Raw genomic sequence first — 20,692 nt, forward strand, 5'->3', positions numbered from 1 at the left:
TCCAGAGTTTACCAGCGTGAGGGATGAAAGAGTGAAGATGCTGGTTGACTCTTGCATAAGGGGTTTGGACAGTATAGGGATGAGCATAAGTAGAAAGTCGTGTGCAGCGGGGCCGCGGGAGGGAGGGAGGCATGCAGTTAGCAAGTTCAGAGGAGCAGTCAGCATGAAAATATCGATAGAAGATAAAAAGAGAGGCAACATGGCGGCGGAATTTGAGAGGTAGAAGACTATCAGTATGAGGAGGAGAGCTGATGAGATGAAGAGCCTTTGACTCCACTCTGTCAAGGAGAGCTGTGTGGGTGGACCACCCCACACACATGAGATGCATACTCCACACGAGGGCGGACAAGGCCCCTGTAAATGGATAGCAACTGTGCAGGGGAGAAGAACTGGCGGAGACGGTACAGAACGCCCAGCCTCGAGGAAGCTAATTTAGCAAGAGATGAGATATGAAGTTTCCAGTTGAGATTTTGAGTTAAGGATAGACCGAGGATGTTTAGTGTTGAAGAAGGTGATAGCTGAGTGTTGTCAAAGAATAGGGGATAGTTGTTTGGAAGATTGTGTCGAGAGGATCGGTGGAGAAATTGTGTTTTTGAGGCGTTGAAGGACACCAGGTTCCTCTTGCCCCAATCGGAAATAATAGTAAGGTCTGAGGCTAAGCGTTCTGTTACTTCCATCCTTGAATCGTTAAGCTCCTGTAGGGTGGGTCTTCTATTAAAAGAAGTTGAGTAATGCAGACTGGAGTCATCGGCGTAAGAATGGATAGGACAGTTCGTTTTGGAAAGAAGATCATCAATGAACAACAGAAAGAGAGTGGGAGATAGGACAGAACCCTGTGGGACACCACTGTTAATAGGTTTAGGGGAAGAACAGTGACCGTCTACCACAGCAGAAATAGAACGGTCAGAAAGGAAACTGGAGATAAAGGTACAGAGAGACAGATAGTTACCGTAGGAGGGTAGTTTGGAAAGCAAAGATTTGTGCCAGACCCTATCAAAAGCTTTTGATATGTCCAGCGCAATAGCAAAAGTTTCACCGAAACGACTAAGAGAGGATGACCAAGAGTCAGTTAATTAGGAAGGCAAGGAGGTCACCAGTAGAACGCCCCTTGCGGAACCCATACTGGCAATCAGATAGAAGGTCAGAAGTGGAAAGGTACTTTTGAATCTTCCGGTTAAGGATTGATTCAAAAGCTTTAGATAGACAAGAAAGTAAAACTATAGGACGGTAGTCTTAGGGATTGGAACGGTCACCCTTCTTAGGCACAGGCTGTATGAAGGCAATCAAGCAGGAAGGAAAGATAGATGTTGACAGGCAGAGGCGAAAAAGTTTGACCAGGCAGGGTGAAAGCACGGAGGCACAGTTTTTAAGGACAATAGGAGGCACTCCATCAGGTCCATAAGCCCTCTGAGGATTGAGGCCAGAGAGGGCATAGAAAACATCATTTTGAAGAATCTTTATAACAGGCATAAAAGAGTCAGAGGGGGGATGAGTAGGAGGAATATGCCCAGAATCGTCCAGAGTAGAGTTTTTAAAAAAAGTTTGAGAGAAGAGTTCAGCCTTAGAGATAGATGAGACGGCAGTGTTGCCGTCAGGACTGAGGGGTGGAGGGAAAGATGAAGAAGTGAAGTTGGAGATGTTTTTGGCTAGATGCCAGAAGTCACGAGAGGAGTTAGAGAAAGCAAGGTTTTGGCATTTTCTATTAATGAAAGAGTTTTTGGTTAATCGGAGAATAGATTTGGCACGATTCCGGGCAGAAATGTAAAGTTCATAGTTAGCATTAGCTCAAAGGCTCTGGTACCTTTTGTGAGCTGCCTCTCTATCATTGACAGCACGAGAACAAGCGTGATTAAACCAAGGCTTTTAGCGTGAGGAGTAGAGAAAGTATACGTGGAATGTATGCCTCCAATCCAGACAATCACCTCTGTGATGCGCTGAGCACACACAGAGGGTCTCCATCCTGGAAGCAGTAATCATTCCACGGGAATGGAAAAGTACATCCTCAGGTCGTCCCACCGAGCTGAAGCAAAATGCCAGAAGCATCGCCTCTTCGGTGGGTCCAGAGGGTGTACAGGAGCGATAGGACAGAATACAGAAATAAGATTGTGATCGGAGGAGCCCCACGGAGAGAACAGTTTGACAGAATAAGCAGAAGGGTGTTTTTAGGGAGATAAATGGTTGTGGAGTGGTGGAGATGGCTTGATCACCAGAGATTAAAAATAAAGACTTACAAAAGTGGAATAAATAATTGAAGATAACTCCTGTAAGAGAGAGAGAGAGAGAGAGAGAGAGAGAGAGAGAGAGAGAGAGAGAGAGAGAGAGAGAGAGAGAGAGAGAATGAGAGAGAATGAAAAGGAGGGAGAATGTTTATGAGAATAAGACTGAGAATGAGAGATCGAATGAAAATGAGAATGAGAGAGAGGTAATGTGAGAATGAGAATGAAGAGAGAATAAGAATGAAAGAGAATGAGAATTTAATGAGAGAGAGAGAGAATGAGAAAGAGAAAAGGAGTAAAAATAAGAATGAGAGAGAATGAGAATGAGAGAGAATAAGAATGAGAAAGAATGAGAATGAGAGAGAAAATGGGAATGAGAATGAGAGAGAATGAGAATGAGTGAGAGAATGAGAATGAGGGAGAATGATAATGATAATGAGAATGAGAGAGGTAATGAGTATGAGAGAGAGAGAGAGAGAGAGAGAGAGAGAGAGAGAGAGAGAGAGAGAGAGAGAGAGAGAGAGAGAGAGAGAGAGAGAGAGAGAGAGAGAGAGAGAGAGAGAGAGAGAGTATATTAAAAGTAGAAGAAAAAGACAGCAAGCTTGAAGGCAAACGAAAAAATAAGGGAAGGTAAAGATGGAGAGAAAATAAAAGAAAATTAGAGAAAGAAAGAATGCAACAACCCAGTATGAGATGAAGATAGAAAAAGAGCAAGTCGCGCCTGTATTGCCAGCCGCGAATTGCCAGGTGTAAATTTTAGGTGCTATCACACGGACATTTTCTGGTGTCTTATATTGGCATCTATATATAGCCGCTGGTACCGGTGGCAAGGAGCGCTCTTCCTATTATACACGCAACTGATGTTTTTGGCCTCAGCACAGATCAAAACAAGCTGGATGCTAAACATATAATTTATCGAGTATAAGAAAATAAAAAAAACAGGATTTACCTGGCGTTACAGGTCCCATGTTGGGATACTCCTTCAGAGCTTCGATCTGCTAATATCTTGAAAACTTCTCTCTACATATTTCTCTTCGAATAGTTTTCATCCCTGGTGTCCTGTTATAGTAGGATATCAATGTATTATTATTATTATTATTTAATATCACCACGAATTAGGCATACAATTGTCAATGGAAAAAACCACGACAGATAGATCACGCCACCTTATAGGAATGTCGTCCGTCAGGATTTACCGTCTCAGTTTTGTATACTTCGCACTTCGATGGTGCGCAGAGGTCACCTTGACGTACGTGACCAATTGTAACAATTATTTTCCAACCTGTAACTCGTGACTCCTTCACGAGAGTCCGACTGACACACAACGACAGCCACTCTCGCTCCTGTACATAGGCTACGAATATATTCACCTTAAGGAAGCTGAAGTCTTAATCAACGCCCTTTAAACGCCCCCCGACAAGCCCGTTACATTTGGTTGGCAGCGGTGACCACCGCGCCTGTGCCTTCGCTACCTCGTTCACCTCCAAGCTCCAAGCCACGAGAACTCACCAACAAACTCCGGGGACAGGCGTACAAGGAAAGAAGGAGTCACAACACAGCCGTCCGCGGCAACGCACCAGCCGTCCGCGGCAACTCACCAGGCGCCAGCTACGAGCACCTCACAAGGCGCCGGCTACAAGCAACTCACCAGGCGCCGGCTACAAGCAACTCACCAGGCGCCAGCTCCAAGCAACTCTACCGGCGTCAAGCTACAAGCCCCGAGCACACCCGCGGCAACTCTACAGGCGTCAAGCCTACAAGCCTCGAGCCACCAACAGGCCTACGCAGCCGAAAGCGAGGGCCACAATCTACAAGCCGCTCCCCCGCTTCAAGCCAGCACTGCTACGAGCACTGCAAGCCACTCCACGATACGGCAGAAGTATTCACACCAGCAAGGAGGAGGCACGCCCCGCTGACCTTGGAACACCCTACATGCCCCTCGCACCACAGCTGGCGGCAACACCGCCACTGCCGGGAGCATCGGCCCAAACCCCTTCCGGCAAACAGTCAGCAAGGGTACCCGCGGACATCTCCCGGTGACTGCAAGCTGTTACCACTACCGTTTCCTGCAAGGCGTCTTCTCAAGAGGTTACACACCCAAGTCGTCTTATATGCCACCGCTGCCCATCTCTTAATATAACAAGAACGCCGCGGCCGTCATACGTCTGGCGGCAGTGTACCGGCACCCACTCGCGGCCGCTCAATTCGCTGGGTCAGCAGTTTTCAGCAGCCATTACGAGTCCTAAGATGTCCGCCCTTCCCTCACCTCTCACCGCCGCTGTAGCCGCGGCCGAGGTTTCCTGACGCGCCTCCAACGACTGCACGTACCCCAGGGCATCACAAACCTTCGCCCTCTCCACTACATCAGCTGATTAATCTTGGTATTTGTGGATATTCCCTTCTTGTCAAAATATGCCGGCTCGGCTTATTTCATTATTGTTCCGTGCAGAGGCACGACCTTTTTTTATTTCTGTGTTCCTAACACTGTTAATCAGTCATAATTGTGAGAGTAACGTTCATTCGCATACGATACTGATTCTTTCTTTTTGTTTGCTAGCGAGTATATTGAATATAGTGTGAGTTCCCTGATCAAAGTTAATCTTCATCAGTGTGCCCTGCCTCCGTTTTCTTTTCGCCGCTCGAGAGAAAACGTGAGCTTCAATGGCATACTCACTTAAAATACCACAGTATTTATAAAGTTATTTTTTCCATATACCCATAACATTATGGCATTCCTTTATAACCTTAACTTCTATTACTTCTAAACAGGCACCTTGCTAGCCATTCTTTCTTGCCATTTTAGGGTTTCGGCGCAAACTATTAATTCATACACGTTCCGTTTATTGGTTAATATTTACAGCTATCAACATATGCTCCTATTTTGTAAATGATTTACACCATAGTATGAACAAAGACACTCTCGCTAAACTCGGCGACACCTTTAAACAGTTGGCTCGTCCTTCAAGTGAGGAGGAATGGGAGCAAGGTGCAAACACCGGTGATTTAAATGTGGTAAATTTGCGATCGGGGGCTACGTACTCTTCCCTCCCAAGGGATAGCGCCCCTTCACCGGCGGGTACGTCTGAATACTTAACCCCCACTCAGCCGATCAAAATGCCTGGCGATCCACCTCCCCCCACTCCTCCCGGGGCCCCACCCCACTTCCCCCCGCCCCCGACTCGGGTCATTCCAACTCACGCCAGTATTCGACAATTCTCGGGAGGCGAGACCGACTTTTCGGAGAGACAGTTCCTAGATCTGTGTGAGTCTGCCATCGTAAATACCTCCATTACTGAAGATCATGATAAAATCGCTTTCATTCGGTCACAGTTACTTCCAGGCTCTCGGGCACTGAATTTGATGCAGTCCTCAGCGTTCGCTTCGGGGGACATTGGTGTAAACTATGAGGTTTTTAAAGGGAATTTCATAAAAATCTTCGGGGGCGGGAGTAAACCAAGCATCGTTAGACAGATGGCACACACGGTTGAGTCCCTCCAAAAAAATTCCTCAACAAAGCCGATTTGGGACGCCATGATTGAGGCAAATCAGCTGGCGGTTGACTGTGTCAAGAGCCTAGAAAACGCGTTTTGGCTTCCAGGGGGCTGTATGCAAAAGCACCAGGTGAAGACAGCTTTCGAGTTGTTTTTTTACTTATTTCATATTTCAGAGAAGAACCGCCGTTCTCCCCTTCCTTTGGCCTTCAAACCGAGCGTGAAGTTGGTTGACTTCGTCTCAGAGTTAGAAGTCAAGGTTCAGGAACACCCTCACCATCAACCCCTCGCATCAGCCGCAGCATTGCAAGCACAAAGTAAGGCATCTCTCACCTGTAGTTTTTGCAAACAATCAGGACATTCTGAACATTCTTGCTTCGCGAAACGTAGGGAATCAACACATTCAAGACAGGGCTCAGATAGGAGATCAGGAGGTTACAGGGGCGGGCATCATTCATCACACAGGAACCCTAGGCCAAACCATCAGCGGAAGGCTGCCTTTTGCCTTATCCACGGGAATTGTTTTCATGACTCAGACAGTTGTTCTGCAATACAAAAGGCCAAGGAGGAACAGAAGTACAAGTCCTCGGCGGACAGTAAACCACACTCCTCTTCTCAGATTAAAAAGGCATGACTTCGTGACAGCCCCAAGGCGTACATCCAAGTGTCCCTTCAGGACAATACTAATTGGGAGCAACTTGACTCCGTCATTGCCGCCTTGGGATGGACAAGCATAATTGCCCTCCCTTGAAAGGTGGGCAAAATTTCACTCACCTTAGCGGTTGACACAGGTGCGACAGTCAGTGTCATCTCCGACTCTGCTTACAGGTCACTGACACGACAGGCGAGTGGGGAAAATTGGCCGCTCCAAGAGAACGACCTGAATGTGGTAGGCGTGACGGGCACCACTTTGGGAATCCTTGGGCAAGTACCACTAACAGTCAGCTTTCATGAAAATGTATGTCCCTTTCGAGATCTCTTTTATATCTCTAGCAGGTTTGCCTTACCTGTGGATGGGATCTTAGGATTAAACGCCATGAAAGACCTGCACATAACCATAAACCCTGAAAGCAACGCGATCGTGTATCAAGGCCGACGCATACAGGGGATGGTAAATCCATCGACTCTGTCACCTGTAATCCCGCCCTCAGAGGGGGAAAATGACCAACCCACCACAGACTCAGGGACTGCCACCGCCCAAGTGTCACCTCTTACGGTCAAACCACACGAAAACATTGCAGACTTGTGGCGGACAGTAACGGCAGTCGTAGGAGGTCCTCAAATAGTTCCGGATCGTGCTGCAAAACTTGTTAAAATCCGTTTGCCTAACGCCCATCCAACGGGCAGTGATGTGTGTATCGACGGAGATCCTCACATACACCGCGTGACGGTGGAGGTAACTCTTGCGACAGTCAAGGAGGGAGGTTTTGCAGAGGCATTGGTAATAAACACGTCTGGATCCCTGTATCCTTAAAACACGGTGTTAGATTATGCCAGTGTCTAGTGTATGGGAGAAATGTCGCCCCGGAACCAGCTGAATACCCTTCAGCCCAAGTCTCAGGCATAACCTCGGCGTGTCAGGCTTCTCCCGAACAAGACACAGCTAATTTAGAGGCATTCCTAAAAGTTGCACACTATTCCGAAATTAAGCCAACCTTAGTCCAGCTCCTGGAACATTATAGGGGGGCGCTTGCTCTACCAGGCGAGCCGCTTGGAGTTACGCAGTGTGCTGAACACCACATTAAGTTAAAACCCAATACAAATCCTGTATATATCAATGCGTACAAGCTCCCCCACAGTCAGAGGGAGGTCGTGCAACAACTTATCTCTGAAATGTTAGAACAAGGTGTAATTAAAGAATCGAATTCCCCGTGGAATTCACCCTTGTTTCTGGTTCCAAAGAAAGACGGTTCTTATCGTCCTGTGATTGATTCCCGGCGTGTGAACACCGCGACCGTGGATGATAATTTTCCGCTTCCCGTTCTTAGAGATCTTCTGATGTGTCTCGGTAGAGGAAATAAAGTCTTTACGAGTCTTGATCTGGTCAGTGGCTACTGGCAACTGCCCATGGCCCCCGAGTCACGTGAAATAACGGCTTTCAGCACGCCTCATGGCCACTATGAGTGGACGAGGATGCCGTTCGGGCTCAAAGGAGCTCCCTTGACCTTCCAAAGGACAATGAACAGTATTTTTGGTGACTTGCTGGGCAACTCTGTCTATGTGTATTTAGACGACATCATCATAGCAAGTAAAGACGTGCATGCACACATGGAAACACTAAAAGCAGTCCTACATAGACTTCAATAGGTCGGATTAAAGCTCAAAATCACCCGGTGGCAAGGAGCGCTCTTCCTATTATACGCGCAACTGATGTGTTTGGCCTCAGCACAGATCAAAACAAGCTGGATGCTAAACATATATCGAGTATAAAAAAATAAAAAATAAACAGGATTTACCTCGCGTTACAGGTCCCATGTTGGGATACTCCTTCAGAGCTTCGATCTGCTAATATCTTGAAAACTTCTCTCTATATATTTCTCTTCGAATAGTTTTCATCCCTGGTGTCCCACAGACACTTGTTTTCCCGATAGAGCATCCTTGGACCATATAATTTGCTCCATGGCTAGACAGTGCCCACACAACAGCTTAAAGTGTAAACAAAGACGCCAGTACTGGCTTCAAGATGACGATAAATGGAGTCTTGTGATTGGCGGCGTCTATAGCCACCAATACTGGCGTCAAGAAGCCCGTATTGGCGGCAAGATGCCAGTAAAGCTGCCCGTGTGATATAACAACTTAAAGCCGCCTTTAGCGGGGGTGCGTAGATCGACTCGGTCACAGCCCGGGATCGAGGTGGTGCGTGGCCTGAAAAGCTTCAATATGAGTCCATCCATAATAACTAACTATATATGCTATTTTTTATCGAAAATATATATTCACTTCATTCAGGAAAGAGAGAGAGAGAGAGAGAGAGAGAGAGAGAGAGAGAGAGAGAGAGAGAGAGAGAGAGAGAGAGAGAGAGAGAGAGAGAGAGAGAGAGAGAGAGAGAGAGAGAGAGAGAGAGAGAGAGATTTACATAGATGTACATATATATAGAAGATCAGACCACACAGACCCCATGGTCCAGACTAGGTGGTCTTTCCTTAAACCTAAGTGATTCTTCATCAATCAGATGGCTCCAAAACGTTGCATTTCAACTCTAGTTAATATTAAGTTGAAGGAAGTGACGGTCGAGCTTGTTTTTGAAGGAGTCAATCGTGTTACACTGGACCACTGACGGTGGGAGCTTATTCCATTCTCGCACTACAACGTTGGTGAAGAAAAATTTGGTGCAGTCTGAATTTACTTGTCTACATTTGAGTTTTACGCCATTGTTCCTCGTACGCAAAGTGTCATCGATCATAAACAATGTTGATCTATGTCTACATTCGTGAAACCATTCGATCAGTTTTCCTCGGAGGCGACGTTTCTCAGGAGAGAACATGTTAAGGGTGGAAAGCCTTTCTTCGTAAGATTTGTTGCGCAAGGAAGAGATAATTTTTGTTGCCCGACGCTGAACACCTTCTAATTTAGCAATGTCCTTTGCATGGAGGGGAGATCAAAACTGTACCGCATATTCCAAGTGGGGTCTGACTAAACTATTGTAGAGTGGAAGTATTACGTCATTTTTCATGAATAAAAAGTTTCTTTTAATGAAGCCCAACATTTTGTTTGCTTTATTTGCTGCATCGATACATTGCTGTGAGAATTTGAGGTTTAATTGACGCGCTTTTGACTCCCAAGTCCTTAACGCATTGAATGCTTTTGAGTTTAACGCCGCGCATTTCGTAATCGAACTTCTTATTCCTTGTTCCAACTTGAAGGACCTGGCACTTGTCTACGTTAAAAGGCATCTCCCATCTATCCGACCAAGCTGAAATTTTGTGCAAATCCTCTTGGAGGCTTTGCCTGTCTTCGTCAGTGTGAACCGAGTTACCATTCTTTGTGTCGTCTGCAAAATTACTAATGCGATTAATGAGTCCAACATCCACATCGTTGATGTAAATAATGAAGAGCACTGGGCCAAGAACCGAGCCCTGAGGGACGCCACTAGTGACCGGCGCCCACTCTGAGTTAAATCCGTCAATCACCACTCTGTTGTCTGTTGCTCAACCAATTCGCGATCCGTTGGTTTACTTGACCGTCAATACCTATTTGCTTTAGTTTATAAAGTAATTTGTAATGTGGGACTTTATCAAATGCTTTCTGGAAATCAAGATAGACTACGTCCAGTGATTTGGTTACATGGAGAGAGAGAGAGAGAGAGAGAGAGAGAGAGAGAGAGAGAGAGAGAGAGAGAGAGAGAGAGAGAGAGAGAATATCCATAAGAGATATCCACTCAGCAGGCACTCAGTCAGCAATATTCAGCGCACAATCGGAACGTCCATCCGCTCCCACGTCACTCACTAGCTCACTCCTACTAATAATATAATTGTAAGAAGAAGAAGAGCTAGGATGTGTGTGTGTGTGTGTGTGTTTGTACTGTGATAGCCTAATAATGGACCGTATTGGCTATACAGGCAGCGCCACACATAGCCAGTCGGTGAACTCAAAGCAGTACTTTCCATAGAACTCAAGTTATGTACTAGAGAGCGTCTGAGGCTGCCTCCAGCATACATTAAGGCATTGGTGCCGCCACCGCTCTAAGCCAACGACTGCACACACTTCACTCCTACTCGATTTCCTGACTCTACTATTTGACACGGAGAAAAACTGAAATCGGGTAGGACCGTAGGACTAGTGCTGTGTGTGCAATCATCGGCTTGGGGTGACGGCGGCATCATGGCCGTGTATCCCTGAGACAGCCTCTACTGCACTCTAGTCTATAGCTTGAACTCTATGGCGAGCGGTAGAATATCGAAAAATACAACTTCGTCAAATGTGGAATTGTTAAACGCTCACTATGAATATACGTTCGAATATTTACCCATGTAACACGCATTTTTTAATCCAGAACCTTATGAAATTTTGAACGTAACACGACTGTTCTGACACATACTCGATCGACCGTGTTGTTTTCTTGAGATCATGGCAACACTGGCTTGTCGGCGCCGCCAGCTGTTGAGTTGATCAGCTGTTCCGTGCGTGGTGCTGGAGGCTGACGTGTGGGAATGCTAGGATGATCAGTGCTTTTCGATTTACTTCACTCACTAGATATTTATTGACAGGGAAAAGAATGGCACTGTTCAGAGAAGGAATTACCTCCGCTGATTTGGCGCAGGAAACGAAAAACATGTCCATAGACATTGGAGGTGAGTATATTGTTTCCCAGTGGTCCATGCATGGAGGGTGGAGTGGCTGTGAGGCGCGCGGTCAGTACTGTCTTGGGTGAGCCCACCGCTCTCCCCCGTCCGCCATATTGTTGTAGGGACTGTCACTTCAGTAGCACTTTTTTTTTTACCTCATCTTACACTGTTTATACTTACTTATAATATGGAGGCGCGTCAAATGAAACTACAGAGTTACTGCTACCCATATATTGCATGCCAACAGGTCCTTCAGACTAGGTCTTATATATTATACACAATCACATTCCACTAAATAGTACTAATTTATTCATCCTGGCTCTACTTTTGGCGCCTTTAAGGGATATTAGTCATGCAGTAAACTGTCTGGCTGCATATCTGTGCCTGACCTGCAGACAGGTCTCGCCTACAGCCTTGATCAGTAACACAAGATGATTATGTAACAGCCCCGGGTTCGACCCCTGGTCATCACGTGTTGAAAAATAAAAAAAGGGAGGAAGAGGAAGAATAGTGACGCTATTATTCCTCAACCTCACAGAGAGTGTACAGCTGGGTTCGATTCCCTGCTGTTCCCTCTCTGTAGCTGCCACCAGGAGGTTGTAATATGGCACAACCCCCAAAGCCTGTAAGCGAGGAACGGCAGTTCTATGAACCAGGTGGGACGGAACTAAACTAACTTTAGTTCCCAGACTCTCCCTGCCCTGGCAGGCCAGGTAACACTTGACCTTAACAACTGTCCCACCTGGTAGATAGTGTCCGTCGCTCCCCAGCTTACTATGGGTTGTTCCTTGAGGTAGATGGTATCCTCAGTCCAAAGTTTGGTAGTGTGGGGTCGTGGTTACCTTCGGAGGTCGTGGCGGGGGCGATTGCGAGACTGCACCGTAGGCTAGGAAGGCTGTATGCATTAATACAGGACATAGGCAGAATACAATTTATTGGTTTGCTTCCCAAGTTCCCTTCCCCCTAACAATAATCCTCACTCCCGATGGGAGTGTAGCATGTTTAGGTTAATACAAAATTGAAGACCTTCCCCCCCCCCCCCCCTAACAGTAATCCTCACTCCTGAGTGGAGTGTAGCATGTTTGGTTAATACAAAGTGAGAATTTGAATGCACTGTTCAAAATATCCACCACACAAAACCCCCTACCTAATAGTATAACTGAGGCTATGGAGCTGGAGTCACAGGCGTAAGCCTCTTCCAGAAAAGTCGTCTATGGTTCTAACCATATCCTCACTAGACGAGGGAAGTGTAGCATGTTTTGTTTACAAACGTGAAAACCTCTCTTCTAATCCCTAACATTCTTATGGATAAATGCTACACACGAGAGAGATGAACACATGTAGGTATATATCACAGGGCTACCGCCCAATTGGCTAGACACTCAGATTTCAACTTCCTGCACCGGCGTGCACACACACACAAAAAAAGCACTCATAAAAAAAATAGGAAGAAAAGAGTTTAGTATGAGGGAAAGATCAGACTGTTACAGCTAAAGGGGGGGTGAGGTCACTGTTAGCCCCTCGTCCACACAGCGGGTGCCCCTTACCCATTTGACACAATTTCCTCGGCTGGTGGAGGCCTGAGAGCTACACAATATGCTGTTGTGCCATGCCTAAAGGGGGGGTTTTGGAGCCGTTTACTCCCATCACAAGCCTGCTGGTCTCGGGGGCGGCGGCAAGGACTGGAATGTCTCGCCCTTACCTTTGCTCAGTTCAGGCACTCATGACTGAGGGCATGACCCTTGTTAACCACTGGCGTCTGGGTCCATTCCCGACTCTCAATTGGGCGGCTTCAAGATGGCGGGCACTCGCCTTCCCTACCCCTGGACACCGGCCTTCAGCTGTCTCTCGCCACCTGTGCCATGCGGGAAGGTTAAGTCCAGAATGAATCACTAATGAACGTCGGCTAGGGCTATCTCTCACTCCCAGGCAGCCGTACTCTAGCGAGCTGTGAGCTTACCTGTGCCATGCGGGAAGGTTAAAGTCCAGAATGAATCATGCCAGCCAGAGCGGTTGCCTCGCTACCTTTCCCTCTGACGTGGCCTTCCCCAGGTTCCAACACCTTCCCTTCTCGCCTTTCAGCTTGGTACATTAATCTATCCTTCCTCTGCCTTTCTGAGGTTGTCTTTTTGTGTGTTAATTCTAAACTTAATTATTCCTTATTTTCTAAGACGTAACGTATAAATATATATAAAAATATATGGATACGAGTGGATTTATATCAGGGGTGCCAACCCAAGCTGTGGTTCGTATTTCTCGTTCTCTTCCCTTACCTACTTATAACATATTAACCGCTACGGGTATTGTTTCGGCTGAGGAGAAACTGGATCCGGTAAATAATCATGGCCATGTACGAGGGGGTATTCCCAGCTGGCTTTTAACTGGCTTCCGCAGTGTTGGTATGCCGGCGGGTATATTACAATAGTGTCACCCCCCTTAAGATCCTACGTAGTTTCTCCCGAAGCCTAATACCTTCCTTCCCCTAAGGCACTATGTTATTATACTTCGGATATCATTAATCAACCAACTCTACCCCCCTCCTCCTATCAGGCATCCGTGTGGCACAGAGACAGCGACTTAGCACCGCCCCATGATTTCAAAAATACAACACCTACCCTAACACGGTAGTACCATAATACGACAAGGGCCTGCACAACCCAACGGCTACCCTTGGGCCTACTTCCTACGGGTATTCTATAATAGAATCCCATTTCCTGCTTAAATAAAAGCAAAGATGCCTCACCTGGCATGGCTTGATTATCTGTCATGGGTCCACTGCCCCAGCCTTCCTCTTAGTAACCTGGCTACAGGTAAGGAGTGTCAGACGAGACAAGCCTCCCTCGCTCTCGTTCCTAAAATTAAACACAGTGCACCCTTGACCTTACATAACCAACAAAAATTGTAACAAAATACACTTACAAATCAAAACACAAAATAGAAATAATCCTCACATATACAAAAACAAAACACATAAATCGGTTCATACACCCACTGACATTTTCGCCATCCGTTTCCGCAGCAAGGCGTGCATAAGTTTAGTTCAGTGCCTTGGAAGTCCTGAAGTGAATGTCCCCGTACCAGATTTGGTCGACTGTAAGCTGCGTGCTGCCGCACGACTTATAATTAAAACAGTAGATTTCGTGACATTAATAAATCGAGGCGGACGGAAGTTTCACCCTAATACAAATGTCACATTCGTGGATACACTACCACTAGTGAATTATTACTCTTTCTCCGGGAACTTCGGCTTTACCCTTGCCTAACCCCAGCTCATTCCAAACCAATTGCATGTGCCCAGGTTTGCCTGACATTGATGTAGGTGGTTGAGAATATAATCTTCCATTACTTACAATACAATAGATAACATAGAACGCTAGATACCTTTAGGGCGAACGATACTATTCTTCCAAAACATCCTGTTCATTTTTATGGTTAAGAAGGGAAGTATAATCATCACATGAATCTTGGAGGGAAACGCATTGGGGAGGTTAATGAGTATGGGCTCGATCCCACTTTACCATCAGTCCCCAGGGACGTTCTGGTATTTCATTAGCGTCTCCAAAGGTGGGTTTTCCTTACAGTAATTACTTCTCAACACTCCCTTTCCTTACTACTTACAACCCATAATCTAAAACATTGGTTACATCCTTATCTTTCTTTCCAGCAATCCTACCTCCTACAGCTTAGGTTAACATCCAACTCCCTCAACATTTCAATAAATCTGCGTGGCAGTCTACGGACTCTAGGGGGTGATGGCTCTTCCTCTTCTTCCTCCTCAGAAAGATTTATCTCCTGCGCCCCCACTAACCACTCTTCCGACCCATTGTACAGTTTTACCTTTTCCGCGGCCCTCTGAATCTCCTGTCCAGTAAACACATTGGTCAACACGTATGCACCACCATTTCTCATAACTTCCACAACCCAGTATGGTCCTTTCCACTTCACATTTAATTTTCTACTAGTGTTTGGTTGTGTTACTTCCACTCTAACCCATACAAGGGTACCTGCTTCCACCTTTTGGTTCTTACGTGATCCATTCGCGACTGCTCTGTATCTGCGAGCCATTTTCTGGTGAGTTTCTTTGATTATCTCGTGAGCTTCACGGATACTTTCCTCACTCGCTTCCGTGTCCGGTAAATCACTACTAATCAAGCAAGGGGGGGGGGGTCGTGAAAAGAACGCATAATAAGGGGAGACACCAGTGGTTGTGTGTACGGCTGTGTTCAATATGGATTGACACTGTAACAATAGTTTTGGCCACCTTAACGGGTACCCTTGACATAGACAGGCTAACACACTTTTCATGGTGCGGTGCATACGTTCCGTAATACTGTTTCCTTGAGGGTGGTATGGGGTCGTCAGAGCGGCCGTGATTTTATATCTGCCACACAGGTCTCGAAAACTTTGAGCGGTAAACTCCTTCCCATTATCAGTCAACACGGTTTTTGGGGTTCCGAAATCCAGGATATAATTTTTAAACCCTTCACACACGCCATCCGTATGTTTGGTTTTAAGGGGATAAAATTTTACATAACGGGAATAATGATCACAGATGGTTAATACATATCGGTACTCCTGGGCTCCAGCAACCATGTCAGTCAGATCGAGGCTAACTCTCTCCAGTGGCTTTTCCCCTGGGGGGAGCTCTTGCCACTGTTGCTGTAGTCCAGTAGTGCCTTTATACTGTTGACATGTTAGACAATTTCTCACATACAAGTACATGATTACATCCACTTTCATGTTTTGCCAGTAGTACAGGCCTTGTACCTTGGCCAATGTCTTCTCGATCCCTAGGTGTCCCACCTGAGCATGGGTCTGTTCTAGAGCTTGTTGTTTAAGATTCGTTGGGACAACTAGGCAAAACTGTTCACTTCCATCTTTTTTTGTAATGGTATAATATAAAACCCTTTCCCATACCACAAACTGATTTAAGGTGCTACGTGGGAAATTCCTCCTGGGCACATTTCCTCCCTCTAAATACTCTATCATCTGAACCCACCGGCCTTCTTCTAATTGCAAGGTTCTGATTTCCTCCTTAGTCTTTCCTAAGATGGTGTCTGCTGGTGGTGGAGGTATTAACAGCACCGGGCGCGAAAGTTGGTCAGCCGCATTATTATATTTCCCCTTTATGTACTGAATTTTATAGCTATACTCTCTCATTTCTAAGATCCACCTGTTCATTCTGGGAGATTTTGTTTTCCTTTTGAATATACTAACTAGGGGTTGATGGTCCGTTATGATAGTGAATTTGGTCCCCCATAAATAATGATGGAACTGTCGACAGGTGAGGACGACCACGAGAGCCTCGCGATCCACAGTAGCGTATCTAATTTCTGTGGGCTTTAGCTTCCTTGAAAAATATCCTATGGCTCTATTGGTGCCGTCTGGTGCTATCTGACTTAGTACTCCTCCTACATGGGTATTGCTGGCGTCGGTGGTGACATAAAATGGTTTGGTTACATCAGCTCTCACCAGTATAGGGGCCTGCATAAGTTTCTCCTTCATTTGCTCAAAGGCCTTTTGACATTTCTGTGTCCATAGGAAGGGTGTTTTTCTGGTTAAGTCTGTTAGAGGGGCGGTAATTTCTGCATAGCTCGGTACATGTTTCCTATAAAACCCGCACATGCCGAGGAATCTTCTCACCTCCCTGATGTTGCTTGGGGTTTTTTGGGCCACTATGGCCTCGATATTGGCGGGATCTGGTTGACATCCCTTTTCGGACAGGATGTGCCCCAAGAATTTTACTTGTCTTTGCCCAAATTTGCTTTTACTAATATTAACCTTAACCCCTTTTTCTCTGAGGGTGTTGAAGAGCTGGCTTAACCGTTCCACCAAGGTCTGGAAATCTGGCCCAAAAATAACTATGTCATCTAAGTAGTTCTTTACCCATCCTTGCTTGATTAGTGGAGTTAATACCTGGGCAATTTGTCTGGAGAAGATGGCTGGGCTACAGCTCAACCCGAAGGGGAGTCTTTTAAAGCGGTATAAGGACACTCCATCACTGAAGGTGGTTAGATCTCTGCTGTTTTCCTCCAGCTCTACTTGAAAATATGCCTCTTTGAGATCGAGGGTAGCATAGTATTTGTTCCCTGACGCAACCTCTACTAGTTCTTCTAGACGTGGTAATGGGTATATGTCCGTAGCTAAGTGTTTGTTTACCCCTCGATAATCTAAACACATCCTTTTGGAGCCGTCTGGTTTTGATACCAAGACGATAGGGCTCAACCAGGCTGCTGTAGAGGGCTCGATCACCCCCTTCTCTTCCATGTCCCCTACTAATTTCTCTATAATTGCTTTGGCCTTCTCAGGATATCTATACTTGGGTCCTCTAACCGGAATAGGGTTTTCTACTGCAATCTTTACCGGTGGAGCTCTTATTTTCCCGATCTCTGAGGGGTGTAAAATGAATAGTTCGTTATTTTCCTGAATGACATGAAAAAGGACCTTCTTTTCCTCCTCCGAAAGATGGCTGAAATCTTGGAGGGCTAACAGGGATTTCAGTTTGTCTTCTTGTCTACCCTTTTCCCTGGGGTGGTCAGCATGGGGGAGCAAATCATTCTTGATACTAACGTTCGTGTGAACCTTATTCTCAGCCACATCTGGGCCTTTACCTGGTGAGTTAAGCTCTTCTATTATTTGTACAGGTTTGTATGAGCCGAGGTAGGTACCTTTTCGGAAAATCTGGTGGGTTTTGTTTGGATTATATAGGGGAACAAACACTTGCCTTTCCTCTGTCACTCTGTAGACAAAATCGTGCCTAGGAGTGTGATGGGGGGATACCAGCAAAATGGTTCCCGGAAGCTCAGATACCAGCTACGGGTATTGTTTCGGCTGAGGAGAAACTGGATCCAGTAAATAATCATGGCCATGTACGAGGGGGTATTCCCAATTTTCCCAGCTGGCTTTTAACTGGCTTCCGCGGTGTTGGTATGCCGGCAGGTATGTTACAATTAGTGAACGGATCACTGTCTAACATGTGTTGTGCCAAGCTGGAGAAGACAGCCCTCTCCTGGAACTCAGACAGTACCGTACAAGTGTTACAATGTTGTGCCAAGCATGTGTTGACAACTTTGCATATGGTTGGTTACTATACTGTAAAACTTTCTCTCTGAATTTTCGGTAAAATTCTAGTGTTTGCCCATACTCCCCCCTCCCCCCATACAAGCCTGGGGACCTGGTGGGAACACGGGGTTTCGGATGGGGGACACAAAATCCGTCGCAATCGCATATTTTTTTAGTGGGGGGGGGGGGGATTTCTGCCTCCCACCACCACTTAAGTAAGCGTTTGCGACGAATTTAGTGTTTCCCATACGGAAACCACGCACTCACTGGATCCCCAAGCTTGTTGTGGGAGAAAAGCGTAGAGAACCCACCAAACGAGGCTCACCTCACCATCTGGTGTGGCACCGGAGGCCATCTGCGCTCACATAAACCGCCTCACCACACTCATGCCCTCTCTCTAGTAGGTTGTCACCTCATCGCAAGGTTTCTGTCTTCCAAGTAGAGTCCGTGGCACCAAACACAGTGTATCTTCATTGTTTATCACTGACAAGCTGTGGGTTCTACAGCAAGTACAGGCTCTCGAACCTCCTGCCCGAGCTGTTGGAACACGTGAATCCTTACTGACCGCATTTTGAATCTGCTTCATGGGTTCGTATTCCCAGTATACAAGGTGTTGTGGATATTGACTCCGCGAATCCAGAATAGGATAATACACCTCCATATATCATAGTTAAAAAAACAAAGTATACTTAAAAGTAAAGAAGCCGAATTAATCCCCTTCCCCCAACGATCTTGGAGGACCCGTGTGAAGTCGGGGTATTTGGGGTGGGGGAGCATATTTAAACTACTACAACTGAACTTTACGACCTGCTAACGGGGGGGCCTTGCCCCCATCGACCCCCCTGCTAACCAAGGGGGGCTATGCCCCCCCCCCCCTCTTACAGTACCCCAACCGAACTTTATGACCTAACAGCTAACGGAAGGACATTGAACACAAGTAACCTGCGTTTGAACCTGCTTCACGCGTTCGTACGTGGTACCAGTAAGTAAATACATAGTCGTATATGACGGTTGCAAGATTCCTATGACGTAAATTACTTACCGTTTAGATGCTTCATTATGATCTTAATGCTGTAACAGGGGGGCTTCGCCCCCCTCGAACCCCCCTTTGGTATGGAGAGTGAATGAAATTGCATGGTTTCCGTACGTTGTAAAAAAAAACGGAATGTATGAAATTTCCCAACATCTAAGTAATTGTAAGGAATTTCCCTACATTTAGGGTATTTTTCAACCCCCCCATAACTCAAAAACTATGCATTTGTGACACATTTCATGTTTACCACCGCATTCCCCGAAGTCTCAATGGCCCCCTATCCAATTTTGGTTGCGAGGGGTGAGTATGGGCAAACACTAGAATAATACCGAATTTTCTTTCACACACAAGACAAATGGCAACATCTCTGGAAGGAAAAGATAGGTGGCCTTTATTTTCAACTGAGATAAATCAGTGAGTTGCATCCAGATGTTGGGTAAATAAAGCATTGCAGCACGACTCACACTTTAAAGATCTCTTAGGTTTTAAGCTGACAAATCCGGCTATATAGCCAACGATCTTGCCAGAGATGTTGCTAACACTTAGATCAAATAATCAATGTGCATATGTCCTGTGCATCAGTCTTGTTTATAAAAGTCATGCACGCTTGCTTGAACATCAGATATAAAAATTAATTAATGAATAACTTACTGGTGAAAAGTAATGGATGGATCAGATTTTTTGTTTGCTTGTTCATTGCACCCAAATGAAACACAGATAGTCAGCATTCAAGACCACACACAGAGCGACACTCCTGCCTTTACTACTCTCGCTGCATGAGAGCTCTACTGAATTATAGACAGAGTATGTGTGGATCGACTCGGGTCAAGACCTGACACCCCTTATTAATTATCTGTCCTCACCCTGACCTCGTTTTTTCTCGACCTGAGTCATCATAGCCCAACCCATAAATAGACCTGACTCTCCCTATTAACTATATGTGACCTCACCCTAACCCCACCCCTTAGACAGGGGACAAACATGCATTCCAATGTAGCGAAATACTTCCAGGACGTGTTTCATCACTACCCAGCAATCGCTGCTTAGCCCTACAAAAAGATGGCCGACTGACAGTTCGCTGGCATCAGCCCGAGCGCCTCACGGCCTCTCCACCCTTTACACCTCCATGGGTCCATGTATTGCTGCTGGAAGGGGCCGGGTGGCGGTAGATCTGAACGATTACACAGCACACACGTAACACCTGATAACAACTACCACTGACGGGGCTCTAGAGGCTGTGGCCCCACAGCCTAACTAGCCCCATAAAACACCCAAAGAAGTATCTGAAGAATTGCTTCTGCGCTGCTAAGAATAATTATTGTAAGTTACTTAAGTGAATGTTTATTGGGTTGTTGACCTTTGTTGCTGCACTAACTTCCTCGGGTAAATATTCAGTATTACACCCAATTCGAGATTGTGAACCTTGTCACGTTTAAACCTGCACATTGCTGCTGAGTTTTCTTTAACAACCCCACCCAAACCTAACAGACTAACCTATCAATACTAAACAAAAATAACCTCTGCCAAGAATAGGAACCAATTGCTGCTATAACAGTAACACTTTTCTGCTTAAATAGGGAGGTGGTGGCTGAGTGGTCAGCATGT

General features: G+C 46.0%; 1 protein-coding gene across 7 annotated transcripts in view; it reads left to right on the forward strand.

The window, feature by feature from the left end:
• The first annotated feature begins 10,790 nt into the window (after positions 1 to 10,790).
• Positions 10,791 to 20,692, forward strand: part of LOC126995370 (pyridoxine/pyridoxamine 5'-phosphate oxidase-like) — a 50,037-nt gene continuing 40,135 nt past the window's right edge. For 2 of the 7 annotated variants that reach the window (XM_050854866.1, XM_050854869.1), the window contains exon 1: positions 10,798 to 10,998. In XM_050854866.1, the coding sequence (XP_050710823.1) occupies positions 10,866 to 10,998 (133 nt within the window). In that variant the 5' untranslated portion in view covers positions 10,798 to 10,865. Of the gene's footprint in view, positions 10,999 to 20,098; positions 20,408 to 20,692 lie in introns of all 7 variants that reach the window. The other 5 variants (XM_050854871.1, XM_050854872.1, XM_050854873.1 and 2 more) reach the window with 5 other exon arrangements.

This window comes from Eriocheir sinensis, chromosome 8, assembly GCF_024679095.1.
Source record: "Eriocheir sinensis breed Jianghai 21 chromosome 8, ASM2467909v1, whole genome shotgun sequence".
Taxonomy (NCBI): domain Eukaryota; kingdom Metazoa; phylum Arthropoda; class Malacostraca; order Decapoda; family Varunidae; genus Eriocheir; species Eriocheir sinensis.